This window comes from Myiozetetes cayanensis, unplaced genomic scaffold (assembly GCF_022539395.1).
Source record: "Myiozetetes cayanensis isolate MyiCay16 unplaced genomic scaffold, myiCay2020 scf27, whole genome shotgun sequence".
Lineage (NCBI taxonomy): Eukaryota > Metazoa > Chordata > Aves > Passeriformes > Tyrannidae > Myiozetetes > Myiozetetes cayanensis.
The window spans coordinates 4,349,058-4,372,070 of NW_026087488.1; the positions used below are offsets into that span (position 1 = coordinate 4,349,058).

A 23,013-nucleotide genomic window follows, 5' to 3' on the forward strand; every position below is an offset into this window, starting at 1 on the left:
GAAATGGAAGCAGAGGGTCTGGAAGCTCTGGCCCCACAGGCAGGTTTGTTTCCAGACCCCCGTGTTCAGCCTGTACTCCTGGCACTGGTGTATCACTGTGGTCAGGGGGATGGGGTACAGGGGATCCCTCAGGGACAAGGTGGTGTGTGCCCAGACAGGCGGGTTGGTTTGGCAGCCGCTCCATGCCTGGCTCTGGGAAGGGGATTGCTCCCCGATGGCCCCAGGCACAACCCCTTTGGGTTGGAGAGTGGGTGCCAGCCAGGGCGGTGGGTCCCATCAGGGCTGCCCGGCTGCTGGCACAGGCTCAGGCTCAGAATAAACCCTGACTGTCAGGGCAAGCAGAGAGCTGGGGTAGAAAATATCCCTTCCCTCACCCTGGCATTTGCTTACTACAGCAGACTGGCCTGCTCAGGGGAATGGGGGCACAATCCTGAGGTCTGACTGAAGGGGCTTTTTTTGCACAATGAGTTTTGCCGTGTGTCAGACTGGTCACCTGCCTGTCCCCGGAGCCCCTCCTGTGGGCACCGTTTGTACGCTGAGCAAGGCCAGGTGGGCTCAGACCCCCATTCCTGAGGATCCCAGGTGGGGAAGGACACATCCCTGTAGACTGTGCCATGGTTTGGCTTTCTATGTGCTGTCCCCAGCCCATCTCACCTCTACCTCTCTCCCCAGCCAGGGCTGCGGCTCCATGAGACATCACCATGGCGTTCTCATCCCGGTTTGCGTTCTGGGAGCAGAAGGGAAGTCTCTCTCGCATGTTTGCCTGCGCCCCACATTCGGGTCACGCTGCTGACCAGTTCCCTCAGTTTGCCCAGCGCTGGCACCATGTTTGGAGCGGCGCTCCCGGCCTCACCGTGCTGCTGTGCCGGGGGCCGTGCTGAGCAAACGGGGAGCTTGGAGCGGAGTCACCGACACTGCCACGCATGCGATCACTAACACCATCACTAACCGCTTTGCAAGTGGCTGGTGCAGCCCCTAACACGGCATGAGCCACCCCGGTGCCACCAGCCACCCAGGAGCTGTGTGATGGCAATCCCACGGGATGCACCGCAGTGTCAAGCCGAGTCCTGGCACTCAGAGGCACGGCTCAGGACAGGATTTGACCACCCACCCCCCAGAGCCCCCTGGTCGCCCCGCTCGGCAGGGAACTGGCACATCCCACATGCGGCTGCTGCAGAGATTAGCTGCTGACACTTAAAACGTGCTGTGATGCCTGGGGAGTGACTTGCAGAAGGACAGAGCCCTGGGAGAGCAGTAATGGGACTCTACCTACTCACTCACCAACTGCTCGTGACGAGAGGGCCCAGGCCAGGCAGTCAGAGCATGTACCTCTCCCACCTTTGGGGTTTGCCATAATTGGGGCGCATCTCTGCGCTTCCTCCTGCTTTTTTGGCTGATGGGAAGCCTGGAAGGACACATGTCCTTGTCCCCTGCAATGGGCTGCAGATTGGGGCTGGCATGGAGTGATGGTCCTGGTGGGTTTTCTGGCAGTGAGGCCTCACAGTGGGATGAAACGTGCTCCTCTTGTTTGTCTGACCCTCAGGTCAAGGACGAGGACAAATCTTTAGCTGTGAAAAGACCCGTGAAGGAGGACGGGCCTGTAAGTGTCGCAGGGCATGGGCAGGGTGTTGGGGATGGGGCTCTCCCTTGGTGGGAACAGACCCCATGCCAGGGCTTGGGGACACTGTGGAGGATCGTGGGCTCAGTGATGCCCTGAGCACGGAGTTTTACCCCTGCACTGGCAACCTGAGGGTTGATGGGTCCCTGTGTGTGGGGATGGTAGGTTGTCACTGCTCCCTGCCCTGGGGTCTGGTGGGGGGCTGTAGGTTGGCTGGGGAAGGGGACTGGGAGCTGTGTCCCTCAGTGCCGGGGTCTGGCCAGGAGCTGTGCTCCGTGGCAGGGCACAGAGCCTTGGGCACCGTGATGTCCCAAGCAGAGGGTCCATGGCTGGACCTCCACTCACACCGGTGTCATTGTGGCTGCAGTCAGAGAGCCCGAAGGATGTGGCATCTACACCCCTGAAACCTGAGCCCCCGAAACCTGAACCCCCAAAATCTGAGCCCTCAAAACCTGAGCCTGCAAAGAGCCCCGAGCCACCTCCTGGGAAAGGGAAGAGCCCAGAGCCGGTGCTGAATGGGGCGGCCGTGAATGGGCTGGAGGGCCCCGCTGCCGAGGCACAGGAGAACGATGGCCAGGGGCTGTCCCACCGCAGAATGGTCCGAGTGGTGCGCAAGGTGGTGCGCAAAGTCCTGCCAGGGGAGGACACTGGCAGTGCCAAGGAACCAGGGCAAGATGCCAAGTCTCCCGAGCCAGTGCCACCCCCCAGGAAGGAGGAGACAGGCCGTGCTGGAGTCCCGGCTCCCCCGGCCCCGCCGCCTCCCCCCGCCGTGGTGCCGGCAGCCCCCGCCAAGCCAGAACCCAAGGATGAGATCTCAGCAGGGCTCAAAACCCTCATGGCAAAGGGCAAAACCAAGGAGCACCGGCCGCGGCTCCGGCCGGGGGACAGGCAGGAGAAGTCCCCCGAGCCGGCCGGTGGGGACGCAAAGCCGTCCCTGTCCCCGGGCACTGAAGCCAAGCCAGAGCCGCTGGTGCAGCCTTCGGGAGGGAAAGCGGAGCCGGCAAAGGCATCTGCTCTGAAACCCACCGCCCTGGAGAGGCACAAGGTACCGGTGTGTGCACGGCAGGGGATGCTCTAACCCGGCAGCGGGTTGTGCCCCCAGCTCAGCATGGTGTGAGCTCACCTGCATGGTTTGCAGTGGTTTTGGGGTGTGTGGTGTGGGTGGGGGGTCACTTTTTTGGGACAATGGTGTGTGCTGTGGCAACCCCATCACGCTGGCCCTTGTCTCCCCTCCATTTCGTATGGAGAAGAAGCAGCAGACCAGCGAGAAGCGGCCGACCCCTGTGAAAACTGCCCCGACACCCCCCCAGCAGGTGTGTAGGAGTGGGGACCCAGGTCCCCAGGCACTGTGGGTACCTGCCGGTACCCCAGCTGTGCCAGTGTCAGCACCTTCACCCCAGTACCCGCCCCGAACACTGCTGGGCTGCAGGGCTGGGAAAGCCTTTGCAATGGCTCTGCTGTTGCCCATGTGCCAGGGCTGCAGAGGCTGTGGGGCAGCTGACACGGGGCTGATGGTGCTCTGCCTCCAGGCTGGCCCCGGTCCCGTGTCCCAGCTGAGCCCATCTGAGGAAGCACAGCTCCGACTGGAGAGGATCTTCACTACTTCTGTAATTCCAGGGGTTGTTGGTGCTTGCATGTTGCCTTCCTAGGAATGGGGAGGCATGGGCAGTGTGTGGCTGCCCTGGACATGCCGTGTACTCTGCACATGGTGACTGTACCCCTGTGGCTGGCTGCCAACCCCATGGTCCCTCTCTGGGTGGCAGCAGGGCATGAATGACCAGAGCTGCTGGTGGGTCTGGGGATCATTGCCCAGACCAGCGTGCCTGGGTATGGGAAACTGCTGGCATCCCTGTGGGAGCCCAGGCACACTCTGGTGGCTGGGATGGATGATGTCCTGGTAGTGCCATATGAATCGTGGCTGTACCAGGGCCCTGTGGCCTGTCAGGGTGCTGCTTCTGCTCTCTGCCTCTCATCCCTTCTCTTCTTTCTCTCCTGCTTCCTTGCTGCCGTTAGCTGGACCCTGCCGCCTCCGCCTCAGCACCCAGCCAGGTACTGTACCCCCGTCCTCAGGAACCCTCTGCCTCCACCAGCGACCCCCCGCCATCCTCTGTGTGCCGCTGGGCTGGCGTCTGCGCCCGTGCCTCGTGCTGGAGCGTAAGGCTTTCCCATCCCACCCTGCTCCGTGGGCTGCCACGGCACCCACGGGGCTGGAGGGTGCCGGGGCGGCCGGGGCTGGTTGCCTCTCCTCAGCGGGGCCGTGCTGGGATGCTGGGCATCCCTGGGGGGTGCTCTTGGTGGAGGTGGCACAGCTGGGGCGGGCAGGGGTGTGGAGCAGGATGTGAAGGAACAGAGCAGAGCACTGGCACAGGCAGGATGCTTGGCTTGTGGCGAAGCAGCCATGGTGCACGGTGCTAGCAGAGCTCAGAGCGGGTCAGTGCAGTGACCCCCAACCCCAGGGCTTTGGCAGCACGGCCTCATGGCCAACATCCTTCCTGGCTCCACTGTCTCCAGCACAGTGCTGGACATGCCACCCTGTTGTCCCCAGCAGTGGCCATGGCACCGGGAGCGCTCACAGGGTGTGGCACAGTGGCGCTTTGCCCCCGCTTGCTCTCCTCGCCACTTTTCGTGCTGTTTGGGGGTCAGGGCTGAGCCCTTCTCGCCTTCAGCCCCGTCTCTCGGCCTTGCCAGGGTCCAGTGGACGATGCGCCGGCAGCTCCCCTTGGCCCCATCCCTGCTGCAGCTCAGGTTTGGCTTTAGGGCTTATCCTGCTCTCGGGTTCTGGCCACACCAACCCGACATTTCCCATGCTGTGGTCCTCTCCCGTGTCCTGTGTCCCCATGTTATGTACCTGCAGTGTGTCCTGTGTGTCCTACAGCGTGTTCCTGTGGCATGTCCCATGTCCCCACAGCATGCCCAGTGTCCTTGCATCCTACCACGTGGCTGGAATGGGTGCCCTGTCTCGGGGCTGCAGTTTGGGAGCTCAGCCCCTCCAGGCTTGCTTGAGGTGGCTGTGGTGAATGTGCCTTTGGGTCTTTGGTTTTATGTCTGCCCTGAGCTGTGGCAGAGCCCTCGTGGTCTCTGCAGCCCCGAACTCACTGGGGTCCCTGGGGACAGTGGGCAAATGGGAACTGGTGCTGGGAAGGTTTGTAAAGGATGGCTGTGGCTGGCCAGCATGAGGCCCTGTGGCCAGTCAGCCCTGCTCCCTCCAGCCCCCAGGGATGTGGGGAGGGGACAAGACAGAGTGGGGGCAGATGACCACAACCACCCCACCTCCTGGTGTTCCACAGGCCAAGACAGAGGAGCAGATAGCGGCTGAGGAGGCCTGGTACGAGACCGAGAAGGTGTGGCTGGTGCACAGGGATGGCTTCTCCTTGGGTGAGTCAGGGGCACTGCTGGGACATGGCATGTCCTGTCCTTCCCATGGCACATCCTCCCTGTGGTGTCCCCAGGGGGCTGCCAGCACGGCCCCACTGAGTGCCCTGTGCCCCTCGCAGGCAGCCAGCTGCAGCAGGAGGCTGGCAGTCCCCTGCCCGAGGGCAAGGTGAAGGTGAAACTGGACCATGACGGAGCTGTCCTGGAGGTGGAGGAGGATGATGTGGAGAAGGTAGGGCTGCGGGGCGGGGGGACGATGGGGCAGACCCCCGTTCCCAGCCTGACGCCCCCCTCGACCTCTTTGCCAGGCGAACCCCCCATCGTGTGACCGCGTGGAGGACCTCGCCAGCCTCCTCTACCTCAACGAGTCCAGCGTGCTGCACACGCTGCGGCAGCGCTACGGCGGCAACCTCCTGCACACCTACGCCGGGCCCACCATGGTCATCATCAACCCGCTGAGCTCCCCCTCCATGTACTCTGAGAAGGTGACCCTGCTGCGGGGGGCACACCGGAGGGGACAGGCGGCTGGGAGCCGCACAGAGGGAGCTGTGGGGTGGAGGGGTGCTGACCCTCGCCCGCTCACCCTCCCTGTCCCCACCAGGTCATGCACATGTTCAAGGGGTGCCGCAGGGAGGACACATCCCCGCACATCTACGCGGTGGCCCAGGCCGCGTACCGCAGCATGCTGATGAGCCGCCAGGACCAGGCCGTGGTGCTGCTGGGCGCCAGCGGCAGCGGCAAGACCACCAACTGCCAGCACCTGGTCCAGTACCTCGCCACCATCTCCGGCAGCACCAGCAAGGTCTTCTCCGGTGAGTCCCCAGCAGGTTGCGGGGTCCCCGTGTGCCGCCCGCGCACGCCCCTTGCTTTGCAGTCACAGCCCCCCACACGCGGCAGCGGCTGGACACGCACCACATGGGCTGTCACTGTCTCACACCGGTGCCTTTGCCGCGCTCCTGAGGGCTGCTGTGGTGCGGAGCATGGCACGGGAGCAGCAGCACCTGCCCGGCTGGCAGTGCCAGCTCCAGCTGCCCGCCCACCGCACAGCCCCTGCACCCCACCGCCCTGCTTCTCTTCCTGCAGCGGAGAAGTGGCAGGCTCTCTACACCATCCTGGAGGCTTTTGGCAATAGCAGCACCGGCATGAACGGCAACGCCACCCGCTTCTCCCAGATCATCTCTCTGGACTTCGACCAGGCTGGGCAGGTGGCATCCGCCTCCATACAGGTGAGGGGGCCGGGGTGGCCCCCCTGGCATGGGAGCCAGTTCATCCTTACCAGTGTGGCTTCCCTTGGTGCGGGAGCCTGTCTGTCCTCACTGGGATGTTGCCCAAAGAAGCTGTGGATGCCCCCATCATGCCTGGAAAGTGTTCAAGGCCAGGTTGGACAGGACTTGGAGAAACCTGGTCTAGTGGAAGGTGTTCCTGCCCATGGCAGGGGGTTGGAACTTAGGGTCCCTTCCAACCCAAACCATGCCACAACTCTATGATTCTCACAGTGTTTCCTATGCCACAAGCTCTGCTGCAGACCCCCACCAGCTGCCCAGCCATGCTTGCAGCACTCAGCAGCCTGGCATCCTTCTCTTATCCTTGTTCACACCTAGATCAGATGGGCTCCCTGTCCCTGCTGAGTTAGTCCCAAAATCGGGGGGGTTGTCTTCCAGGTGCCTCTCTAGTGTGATAACAGCAGAGCTCTAATGTCCAATCTGGTCCATGCAGCTGTAGTACTATTCACCAGAGAACAGGTGCTTATGAGCTGTTTGAATGATGATTGCATTCACACGGTGCCCTGTGGCAGGAGGGAGACCCTCACCTCTCCAGGAGGACCCTGGGCAGGCAGCAGGGATGAGGCTGGGGGGACTGGAGGGTCTCGGTGGGAGCAGGGCACTTGGGGACAGTTCCCATCTCTCCCACCTCCTCCAGACACTGCTGCTGGAGAAGCTGCGCGTGGCCAGGCGCCCGGCCAATGAGACCACCTTCAACGTCTTCTACTACCTGCTGGCCTGCTCCGACAGCACCCTGCGGTGAGCTGGGGGGCGAGGGCACAGCCCCCAGCCCGTGGGGGTCTCTGGGGTCTTCCACATGGGGCCAATCATGGTGTTTATCCCCACAGGACTGAGCTTCACTTCAACCATCTTGCAGAGAACAACGTCTTCGGCATCGTGCCCCCCTCCAAGGTCACTGCCATGGGGGGCTGTGGGGAGGGACAGGGGTCCCTGGCCCATATGAGTGCGGGGGGAGGCAGAGCTGGGCTCCCAGGCTGATGGCTCCTCTGGTTTCCCACAGCCAGAGGAAAAGCAGAAGGCGACCCAGCAGTTCAGCAAGCTCCTGGCAGCCATGAAGGTGATGGGCATCTCGGGTGATGAGCAGAAAGCCTTCTGGCTTGTTCTGGGGGCCATTTACCACCTGGGAGCTGCTGGGGCCACCAAAGGTAATGAGCTGCTCTGGGCTGGGAACCATTAACGGGGTGGAGGTTCGGGACTGATGAATGCAAGGGCTCCCAGAGCCATCGCTGGCACTTTGCAAACAGCCACCCCAGTGCAGCCGAGTCCTGTGGGTATGTGGGGGGCTGTGTCAGCTGAGGGACAGTACCCTTCCACCTCTGGTGTTCTGGGGCACTCAGCTTTGTCCCCATGGCTGGAGTGGTCCCATTAACTGGTGGGAATTGAACACCCCCAGTCCATGTGTTGGCTCCTGCCAACGTGTGGCAGAGGGGGCCTGGCTGGGGTGGAGGGAGCTGGGGGGTGCATGTGTCCCCTGTTCCCAGTGTAACACCTCTCCCTCGATCCTCCTCGCAGAGCCGCTGGCAGACGGAGCCGGTAATGGGAGTAGGGGGGGCTCTGCTCTGGGGGGTGCCACGCGGTGCTGGTTTTGGGGCTGAAATGGGGGCTTGGGATGCTGCTGGTGTGCTGGGACCAATCCTGAACCCCAGCTGGTTCCTGGCAACCCCAAACTTGCCTGCTGCCCATGATCACCCCCAACCCTCTCCTGTCAGCACATTGGTGGTGTGGGGCAGGGCTGCTCTGGCACCCAGAGCACACCGTGGGTGCTGCTCTGGCTCCAACAGCATCAGCTTTGCTCTCCATCCCTGGGGGTGGCAAATTAGGCTTTGGGGGCTGCTCTTCTCCCACTGTGGCTTCTTTTTCTCCCCGTGGTGCTGGAAGCCCCAGTGGTGCTGCACTCTGGCAGGAGGGCTGGGGCATGGCAACCCCCAAATGGTGGCTGCACCTAGGAAATTTTGAGCCCTGGGGCAAGAGATGAATTGGGGATGAGGAGGGAGAGACTGGAGTGGTCTGAGCGTGCATTGGGGTGCAGGGTTGGCACATATGGTGCTCTTGGGGTGTAGTGGGGTGCAGTGCTGACCCATGGGGTGCTCTTGGGGCACAGTGGGGTGCAGTCCTGGCCCATGGGGTGCTCTCAGGGTGCAGTGGTGGCCCACAGTGTGCTATCATTATGCAGTCCTAGCCCATGGGATGCTCTCAGGGCGCAGTGCTGGCCCATGGCGTACTCTCAGGGCACTAGAGGGCAGCAGGGCCCCGCCGCAGCCACCACAGCGGGATGCTCGGGCAGCTCTGGAGTCTCTTCAGAGCTGGGCCCTGCTGGGAGGGAGCGGTGCCACATCCTGCCTGAGCATCCCAGCCCCAGCTCTGTCCTGCTGCTGAAGCCTCCCCTGCACCTCGTGGATACCGGGGGTGCTCAGAGCCAGCTCAGTCACACCAGCCCTCCCCATTTCCTCAGCCTCTTGACACTTGCACCCAGCTGGATTCTGACAACAGCTCTCTGTGCTCTGGGGCAGAGCCGAGCTGCTCCCCACCAGTGCCCACAGAGCAGGGGGGCTCACAGAGACCCCCACACTGGGTTGCACACTGCAGCAATGCCTGGGGAGGGGCAGGCTTGGCATGTGCGTGGCGTGGCGGCGTGTTCCGGCAGGAGGGGCCCCCCGTGCCGCGTGTCCCCGCGCCGTCGCGCGCCGTTGTTTCTAACCCCTGTCTCTGTTCGCATGGTGCATGCTGCCCTTTGCAATGCAGACGCCGACGAAGGTAAAGTCTTGGTCTCCACCCGTGTCTCTGGCTTCCCCTTCCCACGTGCCACCACCATCCTGCTGTCATGTCATCCCTGCATGTCACCATTAACCCGTTCCCACCTCCCCCAGCATCCACGTGTTTGTCTGCCCGCCGCAGTCTGTCCGGCTGTGTTGCAGCTGGGCTGCTCAGTGTGTCATCGAGCAAGGACATGTCTCTGTGTGTGGGGTGGCTCAGAGCCCCAGAGGTCCCCAGGTAGTGATGGCAAGGGAACCCTCACCTCCACACACCATAGTGTGGCTCTGGGCTCAGCCCTGAAGTGGCACAAAGCCATTCACCCCCCATCTCCTCTACACCCCAAACATGTCTATCTCCTCACACCTCAAAACATGCTTCCTGGCCATGTGGTCCCACTGCCCAGCACCCCCAGCCTACTCTGTGGGTCCCTGAGACCATCCTAAGTCTGTCTGAAAATGCTCCCCATTTTTGGGGATGCCCTGTCTGGCTCTGAAGCCCCCTTCTCCACCCTCCAGCCGGGAGGAAGCAGTTTGCACGGCACGAGTGGGCTCAGAAAGCTGCGTACCTGCTGGGCTGCAGCCTGGAGGAGCTCTCCTCTGCCATCTTCAAGCACCAGCCCAAGGGCACCCTGCAGCGCTCCACCTCCTTCCGACAGGGCCCCGATGAATCTCCCCTGGGGGATGGTGGAACAGGTAGGGTGAGGTATGGGGGGACAGGGGGTGGGCCCCAGGGGATGACGGGCTGGAGACACTCAGGGTTGCCTTGACCAGGTCCCAAGCTGACGGCGCTGGAGTGCCTGGAGGGCATGGCATCTGGTTTGTACTCCGAGCTCTTCACCCTCCTCATCTCCCTCCTCAACAGGTACGTGCTGGGAGGGCTGGGGGCAGAGCTGGAGGGTGCCTGGCAGCACTGACTCACCCCGCTGAGTCCCTTTTTGGTGTCCCCCAGGGCGCTGAAGTCGAGCCAGCACTCGGTGTGCTCGGTGACAGTGGTGGACACCCCCGGGGCGCAGAACCCTGAGCTGGCAGGGCAGAGCCGAGGGGCCACCTTCGAGGAGCTCTGCCACAACTATGCCCAGGAGCGCCTGCAGCTCCTCTTCCACCAGCGCACCTTCGCCCGCGAGCTAGAGCGATACAAGGAGGTAATGGGGACACCCAGGGCTGCCATTGCCTCCTCCCCTCCTGGCCTCCTGTCCCCACATGAACATCTCTGTGTCCCCCCTGATTTCTTTGGCTGTGGAGCACGGCAGAGGAGGGCTGGGCTGGGAGGTGATGGGTGGGAGGCTGAGTGGCTGTGAGTGGTGGTGGTGGTGGTGGTGGTGAGATCACTGCTGCTGCTCCATCTTGGCACTGACAGCCTGGGGGGACCCTTCCATGTGTCCTGGTCCACCCTTGGCATCTGGCATCATCCTAAACCTTGTCAAAAGCAACATCCTGACCAGCTCCTGGTCCCTGTCACTGCTACTCTGCAGTGTGGGCCCTCACTTGCCTCTGTTCCCCCTCACCAGGAGAACATAGAGCTCACCCTGGCTGATGCTGAGCCCAGCTCCTCTGGCTCCATAGCTGCTGTAGACCAGTCCTCACACCAGGCACTGGTAAGCACCCACTTTCCTCACAGCCAGAGCACAGCAGTGGATGGGTGGAATTTTGGCACTTAGGTGGTAGTGAGGGGAAGGAAAGGGCCTGTCATGAATGCCTGGCTGTGAGAGCATGGTTGCAAGTATGTGTGCAGCCCACATCCTTGGTGCATTCCCCAGCATGGTCTTCCCTGCTTGCCCTGGGAGCTGCCTGTGCTGCGGGCAGGGGGCCTGGAGAGTGTGTGTGATCCCTGGGGTGCTCCACTCCTTGTGATCCCTGAGATGCTATGGTCCCCAAGGTGCTCAGGTCCCAGGGTGCACAGGTTCCCAAGGTTCTCTAATCCCTGGGGTCCTCCAGTCCCTGCTGGAGGTGGCTGCAGAGACCAGGAGGGCTGGTGGCACCAGCCCTGCGCTGGACTCCAGCCCATGGGTGCCTGAGCGCTTCATTTCCCAGTGAGATCCGCTGCTGGAGTGTCCCATATGGGCTCTTTCCCTGCTGGGTCTCCATTAAGCAGGAAACCCCTTGCACGGTGTGAGGTTGCATGCTCCCTGGGTGGCCTGGGTCCCCTGTGTCACCCCATGTCCCTGCTCTGGGGGACAGTGGTATGCTGGACAGCTGCCAGCGCGGTGTCCCTGCAGGTCCGGTCACTGGCCCGCACAGACGAGGCACGGGGGCTGCTGTGGCTGCTGGAGGAGGAGGCACTGCAGCCGGGTGGCAACGAGGACACCTTGTTGGAACGGCTCTTCTCGTACTATGGCCCACAGGAAGGGGGCAAGAAAGGTATGGGGGAGCCTGGCACTGTGGGGACTTGTCCATTAGACCAGGAGCAACTTTTCCACTGGAAGGTGTCCCTGCCCAATGGAGTGAGGGTTGGAACTTGATGATCTTTAAGCTCCCTTCCAACCCAAACCATTTACCATTCTGTGACGCTGTGACATGGGCCAGTGAAGTGCTGGTCCCTGAGGCTGTGCCCAGCGGTTCTGTGTCTCCCCACAGGGCACAACCCTCTGCTCCCCAGTGACAAGCCCCGACACTTCCTCCTGGGCCACAGCTCGGGGACTAACTGGGTGGAGTACGATGCCACTGGATGGCTCAACTATGTCAAGCACAACCCAGCCTCCCAAAATGCCTCCGTCCTGCTGCAGGAGTCCCAGAAGTGAGTGGGGTCCTAGGTTGGGAGCATGGTGGGGGGAAGGGGTGGTGTTGGGGGGTGACATCCTCTCCGTGCCCTGCAGGAAGGTGATCAGCAGCCTCTTTGCCGGCCGTGGCGGGTCAGCGCTGGTGCTGTCGGGCTCGGTGGCGGGGCTGGAGGGGGGCTCCCAGCTGGCCCTGCGCCGGGCCACCAGCATGCGCAAGACCTTCACCACCGGCGTGGCCGCCGTCAAGAAGAAATCCCTCTGCATCCAGATCAAGCTGCAAGTGGTGAGTGAGAGGGTGCCAAGGAGGGGGTCCCCGTGTCTGGCTGGGGCACTGCTGCACATCACCGCTCACCCCGCTCTGCTGTGCCTGCAGGATGCCCTCATCGACAGCATCAAGAAGTCCAAGCTCCACTTCGTGCACTGCTTCCTGCCCAAGGCTGCGGGGGGCAGCGGGGACCCCCAGGCTGTGCCGTGCCGGCGGGTGAGCGGCAGCGAGCTGGAGCTGCCGGCGGAGCACTGCGAGGCCGGGCTCATGCAGCTGGACGTGCCCCTCCTGCGCGCACAGCTCGCGGCTCCCGCCTGCTCGACGCCCTCCGCATGTACCGCCAAGGTGAGCCGCGGCACCGGCACCAGGGCGAGGGGACGGACGTCGCGGAGGTCCTGGCTGCATCTTCTCACTGGGGAGCCAAAGGCCCTCAGGAACCCATTCAGCACATGCCCTTGCTCTGAGCCCTGCAGCCTCCAGCTGTCTCCCCAGGGCAGTCCTGTCCCTGTCACCCCTCCCCTGCGGGGCCGTTATCTGTGCTGGGGACAGGCATGGCCTTAATTGGGTGTCTCCACTGGTGCCGCTGGTTCCTGGCAGGAATCCCACTGGCATCCAGCCCCTGTCCCACTGGAACGAGGGACTCTGAGTCGTGCTCAGCAAAGCATTTATCGATACGCATGGCCAGCTGCCCGGCCGAGGGTTTATTGCTTGGAGGCCAGACCCTTCCTGCCGTGATTGGAAATCGATGCCACCCACACACCTCCTGGATCGATGGCCGTGGCCAGCTGGCCGTGCCAGGGTCAGAGTCCTCATCAATACCTCGTCGTTAATTAAGATGTGAAGGCTCAGTGCTGGAGCCTGATGCAGGAGTTGGCTGCAGCTCAGAGTGAAGCCGGAGCAGGACTTCCACAGTCAACACACGTGCCCCTGCTCTGCCCCCAAGATGGGATCTGGCCACTTGCTCCCTAGATCCCAGCCAAAAGTGCTGGAGGACCCAGCCAAGGAAAACCTCCCGGGGAGGCTCAGGGCTTTCCAGCTGTGTTTGTCCCCATGGGGAGCTTGTTCCACGTGGAGTGACCCCATCAGCTCTCCGAAAAATTGGGCCTCAGCTTGTCAGGGCACGCAGGGCTGTCCCTGGCCATCCCCTAGGCATCCTGGCTGTCCCCACAGCCCCACTCTCCCTTGCTCCCCCAGGTTACCCTGACCACATGGTCTTTGCGGAGTTCAGGCGGCGCTTTGATGTCCTGGCCCCACACCTGACCAAGAAACACGGGCGCAACTACATCGTGGTGGATGAGAAGCGGGTACGTGTCCTGTACCAGGGCCAGTGTGTGCTCCAAGGTCCCCTGCGCCCCAGGGTGCCACCAGCCCAGTCCTGACACTTCTCCCTCCCCACAGGCAGTGGAGGAGCTCCTGGAGTCGCTGGACCTGGAGAAGAGCAGCTACCACATGGGCTTGAGCCGGGTATGGTGCCCGACACTGGGTGTGGGTGTGGGCAGGGGTGTGCGTCACGGCTGGGCACAGCATGGTGGGACAGCACAAGGGCATCACTGTTTGCTCCCACCCACGGCATTCCTCGTGCCTGGGGAATAAAACCCCGTGGTGGGACAGGACCAGTGGCTGGGATAGGAGGGGAGAGCTGCATCCCCAGCAGCAGGACGGGTGGCACGGCGTGGCCGGAGGGATGCCGGCACCCATCGCCATCCCACCCCGCTCCTCCCACAGGTGTTTTTCCGGGCTGGATCACTGGCCAAGCTGGAGGAGCAGCGGGACACACAGACCAGCAGGAACATCACCCTCTTCCAGGCAGCGTGCAGGGGCTTCCTGGCACGGCAGCACTTCAAGAAGAGAAAGGTTCGTCCCAGCGGCTCTCCCCTCCCCGCTCTGCTGCACAGTTTCGCCTAAAATGGGCAGCACAGTCTTTCTGCGCCTCCTGGGCCAGCACCTCCTCCTCCCGCCTCCCGGGGAGCCGTGGGGGGCCAGGGGGAACCGGGGGGCCAGGGGGAACCGGCAGGGAGGCTGCTGGGCATCGCCACAGTGGGATGAAGCGACGCATCTCGGCTCCTACTTTTATCATTAAAGAAGGCGTAAAGTAGGCGTCTCAGCAGCGCCTGCCTTCCCAGGATTAGCATTTAGAGGGGCTGGAGAGGATCAAACAGAAGATACACCGGTGCAATTAGCCCGCATGCTAACAAAGGGGAGCATGCTGGGGTGCTGGTGGGGGTGCTGAGTGCCCACCCGCCCCGCTTTGCCCTGCTGGCAGCACCCTGTGCTGACCCCATACCCTGTGCTGACCCCGTGCCCTGCACAGATCCAGGATTTGGCCATCCGGTGCGTGCAGAAGAACATCAAGAAGAACAAGGGGGTGAAGGACTGGCCGTGGTGGAAGCTCTTCACCACTGTGCGGCCCCTCATCGAGGTGCAGCTCACCGAGGACCAGATCCGTGGCAAAGACGTGAGTATCTGTGCTGAGGGTGTTGGATGGAGCAGGGAGGGCTGGAGGAATTGTTGGCCCTGGGCCCCACAGTGGGGTGGGATGCAGGACCCCATGGTGGGGTCAGATGCAGGAGCTAACAGTGGGGTGGAATGCAGGATCCTGTGGCAGGGTGGGAGGCGATATTCTGCAGTGAGGTGGGATGCAGAACCCAGGGAAGGGTGGGATACAGGATCCTGTGGTGGATTGGGATACAGGACCCCACAGTGGGGTGGGATGCAGGAGCCCATGACGGGGTGAGATTCAGGACCACGTCTGCACGCACCCCGTCAGCGCCAGGCTCGAATTGCTCCCTAATTTGCGAATCAGCATGTCATTAGCATCCCGAGAGCCGGCTGTTGCATGAGCCCAATTACAAGCGTGGAGAATGGAAATGAAACCGTGTGCCGAGAGGCATATGCAGGGGCTCCGCTCACGCTGGCAACCAGACACTGGTGCACCCGCCGAGCCCGCTCGGCACGGAGCCGCCGCCTGGCTCAGCTTTCACCCCGACCCACTGAGGACGGGTGCCTGGGTGGGGGCACTTGGGGCCCCTCCTGCCCCCCCCAGCCTGTACTAGGACCAGAGGAGGGAAGAGGAAGATGCTGGCAGCCAGACACGCCTCCCCAGAGTTGGCTGATGGGCCCCAGGCATCCTGGGGGGCCCCTTCTGTCCTCACCTGGGCTGAGTGCACCCAAATCCTTCAGTGAGCTGCTGATGGGTGGGTTTGCTCCCACCCCCTCTCCCAGGGGATGTGGGGACCCCTCTCCAGCTTTTCTGGGACTGCCTGGCATTTCGACACCATTTATGGGGTTGGAGTCAGCACAGCGGAGGAGCGGGTTGGGGAAAGTCCCTGCCCAGCCCTTGGCAGGGGAGAGCGGCCCTGGGGAGCCCCCACCCTGCCCATCCTGCGTTGGGGGGGTGCTGTGGAGGGCGGAGAGCTGCCAAGCTCCCGCCTGCCAACCTCTTCCCTGCATCTGCCCCCTCCCTCACCCGCCCGCTCTGTTGCAGGAAGAGATCCAGCAGCTGAAGAGCAAACTCGAGAAGGTGGAGAAGGAGCGTAACGAGCTGAGGCTCAACAGCGACCGCCTGGAGAGCAGGGTAGGTTCTTGCTGGTGCCAGGATGGGGTACGGTGCTGTTCTGGCCTGCCCCAGCCCATGGTCCCATTTTCCTTGCTGCCCCCAGATCACAGAGCTGACATCGGAGCTGACGGACGAGCGGAACACCGGCGAGTCGGCCTCCCAGCTGCTGGACGCCGAGACAGCCGAGAGGCTGCGGGCTGAGAAAGAGATGAAGGACCTGCAGGTAAAAGCACCTCTCTTTGGCCTCACAGCATTTCCTGTCCCCCACCTGCAGCACTCACAAAAGCCATGTCCCCTCCCAGGCAAAGTACGATGCCCTGAAGAAGCAGATGGAGTCGATGGAGATGGAGGTGATGGAGGCTCGGCTCATCCGGGCGGCCGAGCTCAACGGGGAGCTTGATGACGATGATTCAGGTACCATCCTGCCTCCGGTGCTGGCACCTGGCACACACTGAGTGTCCCCCTCTCCACGGTGGCCCCACGCCACCCCACAGCCCCTTGGTGACCCCATTTCCCTGCACAGGCGGCGAATGGCGGCTGAAATATGAGCGGGCAGTGCGGGAGATCGACTTCACCAAGAAACGGATGCAGCAAGAACTGGAGGACAAGCTGGAGGTGGAGCAGCAGGGCAAGAGGCAGCTGGAGCGGAAGGTGAGTGGGCTCAGCCCTGGGGACCCCCTGGTGCCCTCAGCATGGGCTGGACTGCTTGGAGCTGAGGGAGCCCATGGCCAGGGCAGCAGGGATGTGGTGGGATCCCAGAGCCCTCACTGTCCTGCCTGGTCCTGCCTGCAGCTGGCCGACCTGCAGGCAGACAGCGAGGAGAGCCAGCGGGCGCTGCAGCAGCTGAAGAAGAAGTGCCAGCGCCTGGCTGCTGAGCTGCAGGACACCAAGCTGCACCTCGAGGGACAGCAAGGACGCAACCATGACCTGGAGAAGAAGCAGAGAAGGTGGGGACTGCACGCTGGAATGGGAGGGTCATGGGGGACATGGCATCCTCACTGCACTGCGAGCCTCTGGCGAAGTGGCATTACCATTTTAGCAGGGATTTGGGCACTCCACCAGTTCCTACTTGGCTGGGGTGTCTCCAGCGGGATGGGCCTGCCTGGGTTGGATGTGTTAGTTGTGAGGGGGATCCTCATACCCTTTTGGGGGACCTCGTGCTGAGTGATTCCCCCTGTGTGGGGTCATGCCCCATGGTGGAGGCTGCTGGTGCCCTGCATCTCTGCTCGGCGTGCGCTGCCACCCCGTCCCTGCTCCCAGCCCCAAAGTTTGCTAACGTTATTAAGCAGCAGGGACGCTTTCATCTCATTATGGTAATGATCACACACACAAATACAGCGAGAGAATCCAATCTAATTAATTTCAATTTCCGCGGATTGGAGTCTGTGCTAATGCAGCTGTTTATTACCCAGTGCGAGGAAAAACGGGGATTAGCTGCCGAGGTGTTTAACGCAGGTCACAAACTCAAGTGTAGGGTTGTTTTCCAAGCCCCAAAGGCAATGATTTCAGAGCAAACCTGGCTGATCCCATCCCAAGGGCACTGGGAGAGCTGCCACAGCACTTCCTGGCTACAGGCTGTGCTGAACACTCCCCCACCAGGGGTTTGTGTCCCCTCCAGGGGCTCGTGTCCCCTCTGGGGATGGGACCTATGCCATCCCACATGGGGCCACGGCACTGGGATGCAGCTGGGGTAGCTGAGCTGCTGCAAGAGCCTGTCTCTCCTGGAGACCCCCCAAAGTCCTGAAGCCCCTCTGAGTCCTGCTTGGAGGGTTTGGTGTCCCTCCCTGCCTCGTTGTAGCCAAGCCCCTGCTGTTAGCAGCCACGACCAGCCCCACAGAGCAGCTGATGGTTCTGCCTGGGTCGCTACTGTGCTCTTCATTAGCATGGAGCAAAGGCATCAGGAGGAGTTTCTCGGAGTGACTCGTGCCACCGTGCTAGCAATTAAAGGCTCATCAACAGGCTGTTTCAAACAAGCATCTGACGCCACTCCGCCTTCCCGATTCCTGCTGCCATGGGAAGGGGATGCTTGGCAGGGTGTCCCTGGCACAGGGCTGAGGACTGGTCCCCAGGGTGCTGAGTGCTTGCCCTGCTCTCCCCATGCAGGTTTGACAGCGAGCTCTCTCAGGCACACGAGGAGGCGCAGCGGGAACGGCTGCAGCGGGAGAAGCTGAGTCGCGAGAAGGATGTGCTGGTGGCTGAGGTCTTTGGCCTCAAGCAGCTGCTAGAGGTGAGTGGACCCCAGCCCCCAACCCAGTCCCACAGTCACCAGGTACCCTGGGCTCATGGTGACCCCGTCTCTCACAGGACAAGGACTTGGACATCGCAGGGCTGACACAGAAGGCGGAGGCGCTGGAGGCAGAGCTGCAGGACATCTCCTCCCAGGAGTCAAAGGATGAAGCCTCCCTGGCCAAGGTGAAGAAACAGCTGAGGGACCTGGAGGCGAAGGTCAAAGACCAGGAGGAGGAACTGGATGAGCAGGCTGGGACCATCCAGATGCTGGAGCAGGTACAGCGGGGAGGGGCGAGGTTTCTGGGTGGGGTGGTTTCATGCAGGGCTGTTATTACCTGGGCCGGGCTTGCCCAGGAAGAGGAGGCGGTCGCCCTGAGCCCGGCATCGGGCCGACACGGCTCCTGGCCCTCCGTGCCATGGCCCGGCAGGTCACCATGGGGCGAACGACCCGGCCGGCCTCGGACCGGGGCATTTTCTGTGTGAGTGGTGCCTGGGGAGTGGCATGGGGGGTCCCCATGTCCCCTTTACTCTGACCACATCCCCACCATTTGCAGGCGAAGCTGCGGCTGGAGATGGAGATGGAGCGGCTGCGGCAGACCCACGCCAAGGAGGTGGAGAGCCGTGACGAGGAGGTGGAGGAGATCCGGCAGTCGTGCCAGAAGAAGGTAGGGCTCAGCTGCAGCCCCTCTGCCCAGGAGGGCCTGGGATGCATCCCCATGCCCCGGCTGGGTGCTGGGAGCTGCCAGCTGGGCACTGTCATGCAGCACCCGGCTCCCACACAGCCGACCACAGCCTGGCTCCACCGGCCCGGCGGGTCCGACCAGTCCTTCTGCCGCCCGGGCCAGCGCATGCCGGGCTTTGTGCCTCTGGTTGCGCAAACACCCATCCGGTGGGGTGACCCTGTGTCCTCAGTGTGTGGGGACACACGAGGAGGGTGGTCATGACCCCTCCCCACCGCCCTGACCAGCTGCCCCATGTCTGTCCCACAGCTGAAGCAGATGGAAGTGCAGCTGGAGGAGGAGTATGAGGACAAGCAGAAGGTGCTGAGAGAGAAACGGGAGCTGGAGAGCAAGTTATCTGCTGTCAGCGAGCAGGTGGGGTGAAGGGCAGCTGGGCACGTGCCTTGCTTTGGGGACCCTGAGGTGGCTGTGGGGGGGTGGACACCCCTGCAACACAGAGCCCTGGCATGGTTCCCCCTGCCATAGGCCAACCAGCGGGACTTCGAGACGGAAAACGCCTGCGCCGGGACCTGAAGAGAACGAAAGCGCTGCTGGCTGATGCTCAGATCATGCTGGACCACCTGAAGAACAACGCACCCAGCAAGAGGGAGATCACCCAGCTCAAGAACCAGGTGTGCATCCAGACCCCCCCAAACCGCAGCCTTTCAGGGACAGGGGGTGTCCCTGTGCTCTGGCCGGGTGCTGAGCTATATCCCTGCAGCTGGAGGAGTCGGAGTTCACCTGCGCAGCTGCTGTCAAGGCCCGCAAATCCATGGAGGTGGAGATCGAGGACCTCCATCTGCAGATCGATGACCTCTCCAAGGCCAAGGCAGCGGTGAGTGGTTTGGGGTGAGATGCACCGTGGTGGGGCCATGCCCCACTTGCTCCCAGGGTGCCATCAGCATGACCCTGTGCTGTTTGGGGTGATCTGGGGGGATGAGTGCCCCACTCCTGGGCTGCAGCAGGAGACAAGTGTTGCTCCCTGCAGCTGGAGGAGCAGCTGAGCCGGCTGCAGCGGGAAAAGAATGAGGTGCAGAGTCGGTTGGAGGAGGACCAGGAAGACATGAATGAGCTGATGAAGAAGCACAAGGCGGCTGTAGCTCAGGTGAGGTAGAGCAGCAGCTGTGCCCACTCCATCCCCTCAAAACAACCCTCTTGGAGACAGCACAGTGGGATCCCTGCTAACGGCCCCGGTGTGTCCCACAGGCATCCCGGGACCTGGCGCAGATGAATGACCTCCAGGCACAGCTGGAGGAGGTCAGCAAGGAGAAGCAGGAGCTGCAGGAGAAGGTGGGGATCAGACAGGGGATGCACCCTGAGTGAAGCTGAGGGGGGGGGTGTGGGTCACTCAGAGACCTGCTGCCCACACCATGCACCATGAGGGCACAGAGCAGTCGCAGGGGATGGGAGCGGAATGGCCAGCAGCTCTGCTCTAGGATGGCGTGGCAGAGGGGCAGGGAGGTTATTGTTGAGGCTGAGGCTGTACCCCCACCACCCCCTGCAGCTGCAAGGCCTGCAGAGCCAGCTGGAGTTCCTGGAGCAATCCATGGTGGACAAGTCACTGGTGAGCCGCCAAGAAGCCAAGATCCGCGAGCTGGAGACCAGGCTGGAGTTCGAGCGGACGCAAGTCAAGCGCCTGGAGGTAGGCACTGGGCTCTCCCTCCGCTCTGCCTGGGACAGGGATGCAACAGGAGCGTAATGAAGCTGCCTGAGAGGTCTGCTGAGTGCATCCCCTCCCCAGGACCCCCCACGCTGCAGCCCTCCCCCTCCGGCAGCCCATCCCCGTCTCCGCAGGGAAGGCTCCCTGCAAGCACCGATAACAGTAATCCACCACCCGGCCCGGCAAAGTGCTGCTCTTTCCCTGCATCGACTTAGGGAAATTATAGACTCCCGGCCCCACGAACGCAGCCTGTTTTATATTCTGCCTCCGCAGCTCTGCCGGGGAGCGCGGCAGCTTAGCTCTCCTCTTCATATTTTCCAAGCTATTATTTCCTTCCCTGCTCTCTCTGCCGGGGCCATAAATATGCAGCGGCTGGCTCAGTGGATGGGGGAGAAGGGGAGCTATTTTTTCCTTACGTTACATGTTTTAATTACTTCACACACAGTTAAATCTATTTTTCCAACTCAACAAAGCCCTTGCTGTTGTTCTGCCCCTTCCCTGGCCCTGGGAGGGGGTGGTTTCTCCTCCGTCTCCTTGCGTAAATTCATGGGGATGGGATCACCGGGAGGTCGTCTCATCAGCCCTTGGTGGGTGTTGGGGTGAGGGTGGACCTGCAGGATGAGGGGTCCATGGGGGGGGATCTGGGGTGACCCCGCTGCTCTGCAGAGCCTGGCCACGCGGCTGAAGGAGAACATGGAGAAGCTGACGGAGGAGCGGGATCAGCGCGCAGCCGCCGAGAACCGGGAGAAGGAGCAGAACAAGCGGCTGCAGCGACAGCTCCGTGATGTCAAGGAGGAGATGGGCGAGCTGGCCAAGAAAGAGGCAGAGGCCAGCCGCAAGAAGCACGAGTTGGTGAGACACCCGTGATAGGGCCAGGCAGGGAGCAGGGGGGTGTTCCCTTGGGTAGCTGCCTCATCCCTCTCCCTCCCTGCAGGAGATGGACCTGGAGAGCCTGGAAGCCGCCAACCAGAGCCTGCAGTCAGACCTGAAGCTGGCCTTCAAGCGCATCGGGGACCTGCAGGCAGCCATCGAGGATGAGATGGAGAGTGACAGCAACGAGGACCTTATCAACAGGTGAGAACACCTGGGCCTGGCTCCCACGCGAGGCACGTCCCTGGGGGTCACTGCTTCCCCTTGCCACTTTGGAAATGCCACGGGGACCCCTCGGCTCTGCCTGACCCTGGCAGGATGCTGTCCATCCATCTGTCCATGCATCGTGCACCTGTGCCTCTGTCCATGCACCTCTGTGCCATCCGTGCATCGGGCACCTGTGCACACGGGCATCAGTCCCTGCACCTGTGCATCCATCCCTCATCCACCGCAGCCCCAGGGAGCTTCACCCGCTTGTGGAGGTGCCTGAAACACATCCAGGGCTGTGTCAGCTGGCTGGAAACAGCCCAGGGAGCCCCAGGAGACAGGGCAGCACAAGCTGGCAGGAGGTTTGGGATGCTGGGATCCAGCCCAGCCCAGGGATAGAATTATAGACTCCTACAATTGTTTAGCTTGGGAAAGACCTCTGAGATCACCGACTCCAACCATTTACCCGGCACTACCATGTTACCACTAAAGCGTGGTCCCAAGTGCCTTATCCACATAGTTTTTGAACACTTCAAGGGATAGTAACTCCACCAGTTCCCTGGGCAGCCTGTTCCAATGCCTGACCACCCTCTGGGTGAAGAAATTTTCCCTAATATCCAATCTAAACCTTCCATGGCACAACTTGAGGCCATGTCCTCTTGTCCTATCGCTTGTTCCTTGGGAGCAGAGCCTGACCCCCACATGGCTACAACCTCCTTTCAGGGAGTTGTAGAAAGCAAAAATGTTCCCCCTGAGCCTCCTTTTCTCCAGGCTGAGCCCCTCCACCTCCCTTCAGTCAATCCTTATCAGTCTTGTGCTCCAGACCCTTCCTCAGCTCCGTTACCTTTCTTTGAACATGCTCTGGCAACCGTCCTGGAGTGCTGGAATCCAGCCTGGGTGCAACCCCTCTCCAGGGTTGCAAGGCAGCCTCACCTCCCTGCCCTAGCCCTTCCCCTCCGTTTAATTTGTCCCCATCCATTCTCCACCCCCTTGGTCTTATTTTTTTTTTTTGAATTTTCATTTGATTTCTTTTCTGTTGTGTTTCTCCCCCCTCCTGCCCTCCCTCCAACCCCTCCCAGTTTGCAGGACATGGTGGCAAAGTATCAGAAAAGAAAGAGTAAACTGTGAGGAGCATCTCTTTCCTTCCTCCCCTCCCCTAACCCCCACCTCACCCCCGCGGGCCGGGGTCCCGCATGCCACTGGCCCACCTCCGCATGCCCTAACATCACCCACGGCACGGCACAGCACGGCACGGCACATAACTGCATCCCACGCAGGGGGATGGGATGAGCCCCCGGGATGGGGTGGGGAATGATGTCCTGCCATGGCTGATGATGAACGTGTCAGCGTGGGGCAGCGATGGAGCCCCGCTAATTAACATCCCCATCCGTGGTCGTTCCCACGACCTGGGTCCTGCTTGACTAACGGCACGTTCGCCTGGACATAAACTGCGTTTGATGTGGAGTTTAATTCCACCGGTTATAAAACCTCAGCTGCCCCCAGAGCTTGTTTTCGGGGCTCGTTGGGGTTTTTTTTGGTGTCATTCTGTGGGGGTTTTTTGTTGTGTTTTTTTTTTTTCCCAAGCCCAGCGTTGCCTGGATGTATTGCAGGGGAGGGAGATGCGCAGGATGGAGCGTGGCTCGTTGCTTTGAATTTAACGAGGAGGATTCATATACAGGGTCTATCCCAACCTGTCCCTTGTGCTGCTTGCCATCGTTCCCAGGCAGGGAATAAGCCCAAAACCGGCCTGATAAAAGGCCATTT

General features: G+C 61.9%; 2 protein-coding genes across 2 annotated transcripts in view; both read left to right on the plus strand.

The window, feature by feature from the left end:
- MYO18A (myosin XVIIIA) overlaps positions 1–23,013 on the plus strand; it is a 37,614-nt gene that overhangs the window by 9,751 nt on the left and 4,850 nt on the right. Inside the window, 43 exon segments of the mRNA XM_050321730.1 lie at positions 2,869–2,931; positions 3,148–3,225; positions 3,632–3,772; positions 4,307–4,363; positions 4,906–4,993; positions 5,113–5,222; positions 5,299–5,475; positions 5,592–5,802; positions 6,074–6,216; positions 6,911–7,011; positions 7,101–7,164; positions 7,274–7,418; positions 9,016–9,027; positions 9,543–9,719; positions 9,798–9,888; positions 9,976–10,168; positions 10,535–10,621; positions 11,243–11,384; positions 11,601–11,760; positions 11,840–12,026; positions 12,117–12,306; positions 12,309–12,353; positions 13,203–13,312; positions 13,407–13,472; positions 13,734–13,862; positions 14,320–14,463; positions 15,493–15,582; positions 15,668–15,787; positions 15,867–15,978; positions 16,088–16,215; positions 16,357–16,511; positions 17,668–17,791; positions 17,869–18,069; positions 18,348–18,458; positions 18,783–18,887; positions 18,999–19,020; positions 19,023–19,144; positions 19,234–19,347; positions 19,501–19,617; positions 19,719–19,802; positions 20,017–20,154; positions 20,839–21,024; positions 21,107–21,246. Of these exon segments, the coding sequence (XP_050177687.1) occupies positions 2,869–2,931; positions 3,148–3,225; positions 3,632–3,772; positions 4,307–4,363; positions 4,906–4,993; positions 5,113–5,222; positions 5,299–5,475; positions 5,592–5,802; positions 6,074–6,216; positions 6,911–7,011; positions 7,101–7,164; positions 7,274–7,418; positions 9,016–9,027; positions 9,543–9,719; positions 9,798–9,888; positions 9,976–10,168; positions 10,535–10,621; positions 11,243–11,384; positions 11,601–11,760; positions 11,840–12,026; positions 12,117–12,306; positions 12,309–12,353; positions 13,203–13,312; positions 13,407–13,472; positions 13,734–13,862; positions 14,320–14,463; positions 15,493–15,582; positions 15,668–15,787; positions 15,867–15,978; positions 16,088–16,215; positions 16,357–16,511; positions 17,668–17,791; positions 17,869–18,069; positions 18,348–18,458; positions 18,783–18,887; positions 18,999–19,020; positions 19,023–19,144; positions 19,234–19,347; positions 19,501–19,617; positions 19,719–19,802; positions 20,017–20,154; positions 20,839–21,024; positions 21,107–21,246 (5,180 nt within the window).
- LOC126643407 (anti-sigma-I factor RsgI8-like) lies at positions 954–2,847 on the plus strand. Its single transcript, XM_050321732.1, has one exon. It carries the CDS (start codon positions 1,944–1,946, stop codon positions 2,694–2,696), a length of 753 nt encoding a protein of 250 aa, XP_050177689.1. The 5' UTR covers positions 954–1,943; the 3' UTR covers positions 2,697–2,847.